At 36.8% G+C, this 3,778-nt stretch overlaps 1 protein-coding gene across 1 annotated transcript; it reads left to right on the top strand.

Moving 5' to 3' along the window:
• On the top strand, positions 1-3,256 carry LOC111021445 (zinc finger CCCH domain-containing protein 14). Its single transcript, XM_022298417.2, has 3 exons — positions 1-279; positions 1,275-1,335; positions 2,230-3,256. Exons 1-3 carry the CDS (start codon positions 198-200, stop codon positions 3,023-3,025), a joined length of 939 nt encoding a protein of 312 aa, XP_022154109.1. The 5' UTR covers positions 1-197; the 3' UTR covers positions 3,026-3,256.
• Positions 3,257-3,778: the final 522 nt, after the last annotated feature.

The following is a 3,778-nucleotide window of genomic DNA, read 5'->3' as shown; positions in this document are numbered from 1 at the left end:
TTTCTCCACCTCACTCTTCAATCTTATCAAACCCTATTTTGACCTAATTTTCCAATCCGCCCTCTGCTCCTGCTCTCGGCTTCTAGGGTTTCTCCACATTCTGCTCCTCCCTCCCGCTGCTTCTTTTTCAGTTTTTTTTTCTTGTTTCTAAGATTTCCTCTTCGTTTCGAGTATTGGGTCGTTCGCTTTTGTCTTCAATGGAGCTCGACGGCGTTCGCAAGAGGGAAAGAACTGAAACCACCTTGAATGGCAATGGCGGCTTTAAGAAGTCTAAACCAGGTTCGTTAATGCTCAATAAATGCACGCTCTGGACTCTTCTTCTTCTTCCTCTCTCTCTCTCTCTTTTTTTTTTTTGTGTTCTCAACGACGCTCTGGTTTATATATCGTTTAACTGATTATTGGGTTTGGTGAGTTGCGTTTTCCTTGCTGGATTTAAATGGAAAATGAAGTACATTTTATTTGATTTATGTTCGAAGTAAATATTTCTGCATCTTGGTCTATTTCTGCATCTTTTTTTATGTGGGTGTCTTTCAGTTGTCAGTACTCTGTTACTAACTTGCTCCCTATTTGAATATATGGACGTAGTTATAGCTTTTTAGTATTTTGTTTTCTCTTTAGATTGGAGTATTCTGATTTGGTTGTTTGGTAGTAGTTGGAATCTGCTTGTGGTATTTGGTTAATGATTGTATGCCTCTTTCCGAGTTCTGGTTAGGCTTTTGGTTATGATAGGTAGGTTACGAGACTACTTTGTATTGCCTCACTGAAGTCAATTTCACATCTTTTGCTTGGTGTTCTATTTTTTTTTTCCCTATTCCCCTAGGCTTATGATGTGCAAGATATATACATTACTCCTTTTTGTCATTGTTTTGTTGATAATTGTTGAAGTTGAAGAGACGACTTTATATTTTATTTCTGTAATGTAATTGTTGTATGATGTTCAGATCTTAGTTGACTTGATTGTTCTTATTTCAGTAGATAAAACAATGTAAAAGTGGATGTTGTATATTTTTCTTTCTTTTTTCACACTGATGTGATTTTTAATTGAAATGGTGCTAGATGATTTAAAATGTTGGGATATGTTTTGTTTGAGTGTATAAAATTTGGAATGTGGTTGTCTTTCTTTTTCCTCCTGCAGTCCCATTTCACCGTCTTAATTAGTAGTGTGTTGTCATAGTGATAAACGACGGTAAAAATAATATTAGATATTATAAACTGGGAGATCAATGGTATGCTGAAATTTTAACTAAGGAAAGTTAATTAATGTTCTGCGACAGAAATGGACTCCTTATCTACTGGTTTAGGAAGCAAATCGAGGCCTTGCACAAAGTTTTTCAGGTTCTAATCTTAACTTATCTAAAATGAATCAATGTAATTCAGTCAATCTATTGTTAATGTTTTTTAATTTCCAGAAAGATTTACTTAATTTTTCAAGCAAAATTATTATGATTTGGACTAATGAATTGGTTAGTTAAAGTTGTTTCAGGTTATGCATTGATGTAATCATAACAACAATCACTGAACTGAAATAGTTGATTCACGAGAGTCCAGTGGGAATAACCTTTTGCTGGAATTTGTCTTAATCGAAAGCTATTACATTTGATGCCAAACTTGTTCTCTCTAAAGTGGATAAATAATTCTTACTTGGATCTTTTAAGTAAGCAGTGTGATGCAGAATTGAATTGGTGTCTTAAGTTATGGTACAGGTTATGCTTTTGTAGTTCTGGGACTCCTCCTTAAGAGGCAGTTTTTTGTGTGCAGTTGTATTTTTCTTTCAGCTTTCTCAATGAAAGCTTGGTTTTCAAAAAAGAAAATGGTACAGGTTATCACCATATTTCATCTGGAACTACTTCGTTGAATGATGTTCAAGTCAGTTAAGATTTCAATTTGTTTTCCTGTTAAGGTTTTGGATATTACAATTTTATGATACTGCTGTTCAACTTGTTTCTGTTGCTAAGTAGAAAATTTATCTTGGTAGTAAGATGTCTTTTTATTTCGGAGTAAAATTTTTGAAATATCATTCAGTAGGACTTATTATGGACTTTAGGAAAATGTTTTTTCTCACATTACTACTGCTGAGCTCAAACATGGTTCTTTGTTGTTTATGTTTATGCTAACTAATTTTTCATTGGCCTTTTCTTGTTTTTTTAAAATCTTGTACGCGTTTTGTACAAGTATTCTACATAGTCATATTATTGTGAAGTTTACACCTTTTTTGAAATAAAAATGCAGCACTTCTGGTTGCCCTTTTGGTGAGGGGTGTCATTTTGCACATTATGTTCCTGGCGGATTCAAAGCAATTTCTCAGATGATCAGTCCTGCTATTCCCCCTGGCATTAGAAATCCAGTTGGGCCCCCATCATTTCCAGATGGTGTTAATCCTCCAGCTGTCAAGACGCGTTTGTGCAATAAATTCAACTCAGCTGAGGGCTGCAGGTTTGGTGACAAATGTCATTTTGCTCATGGCGAATGGGAACTTGGAAGGCCAGCTGCTCCATCGGTTGCAGATCATGGCGGAATGGGACTGCCAATGCAACACCCCCCCAGAATGGGTGGTGGCTGGAACATGCCTCCACCACCACCGCCCAGTCATGGACCAGCTGCTAGCTTTGGCGCCTCTGCAACTGCAAAGATCAGCGTAGATGCATCGCTCGCAGGCCCCATAATTGGGAAAAATGGTGTAAACTCAAAGAATATCTGCCGTATGACTGGGGCAAAGCTTTCTATAAAAGAACATGAATCAGACCCTAGCCTGAAGAACATTGAGCTTGAGGGTACGTTTGATCAGATCAATCTAGCAAGTTCGATGGTGCGCGAGTTGATTGCAAATGTTGGCGCTGCCTCTGCCAATAATGCCATGAAGCAGCAGCAGCAGCAACATCATTCTGCCAACCAGCAGCAGTCTTCTGGCTCAGCAAACAACTTCAAGACGAAACTTTGTGCAAATTTTGCAAAAGGTACCTGTACGTTTAGAGAGAGATGCCATTTTGCCCACGGTGAAAGTGAATTACGCAAACCAGGAATATGACCGACCACTTTGCAGCAGCCAGCAGACTTGTAGCAGCCAGTGGATCTCTCCTCTTGAACAAAAATGTTCTTTGTTTTGATTTTCTCTGTTTGAATCATTTGTTAAATTTTGAAAATGTTATCCGATTACGTTGTAGCACACGAGCATTCTTCGTTGGAAAAATCGGGACAAGATTATTGTTTAAGGCTCTTGACTTGAATGGAATCGGTTTTTTCCTCTTGTTCTCTGCAACTTTTCTTCCTCCAAAACTCGTTTACATGTGAATTTTGAGTATTAACATGGATCCCGTTGCATGCTTTTGTTTGTTTCACATTTTTCTTTCTGTGAATGGGCTATTCCTTCCACCAGAATTCTTTGAATGTTGCTTGATAATTTGGTGACATGCCAACAGATTCTTCTACATGTTGCTATGTAATCAAGTTGCTTTTATTCGTTCAGCAATTATTTTTATCAATTGTATATTCTTCATTTTTGTGGTTTGAGGTTCAGTATTCTTCAACCATTTTTGTGGCTGTCTTTTCCCGGGAGTATTAATATTTGTCGCTCAAACTAAGTTCTAGATGATCCGTTTCATAGATGACCCGTTTCAAAGTTGTGTCTAATAAAAGTGTTCAATAACTATCTACACTTTCGATGTTGTGTTTAAGAGGTGCTTAATCTTTTGAAAATTAATAGACTCATTGGGTAAATTAATGGACTTATTAGATACAAAATTGAATTTTATACCTATTAAAAACTTGAATTTTCAATTAT

This window comes from Momordica charantia, assembly GCF_013281855.1.
Source record: "Momordica charantia cultivar OHB3-1 chromosome 6 unlocalized genomic scaffold, Mcharantia_2.0 BLBB01000006.1, whole genome shotgun sequence".
In the NCBI taxonomy this organism is placed as follows: Eukaryota; Viridiplantae; Streptophyta; class Magnoliopsida; order Cucurbitales; family Cucurbitaceae; genus Momordica; species Momordica charantia.
This window is presented reverse-complemented; position numbering and strand designations above follow the sequence as displayed.

Coding starts and splice junctions, on each gene's coding strand:
- LOC111021445 (XM_022298417.2), top strand. CDS start 198: ATGGAGCTCGACGGCGTTCGCAAGAGGGAAAGAACTGAAACCACCTTG. Junction 280..1,274: donor CTTTAAGAAGTCTAAACCAG/GTTCGTTAATGC, acceptor GTTCTGCGACAG/AAATGGACTCCTTATCTACT. Junction 1,336..2,229: donor CCTTGCACAAAGTTTTTCAG/GTTCTAATCTTA, acceptor ATAAAAATGCAG/CACTTCTGGTTGCCCTTTTG.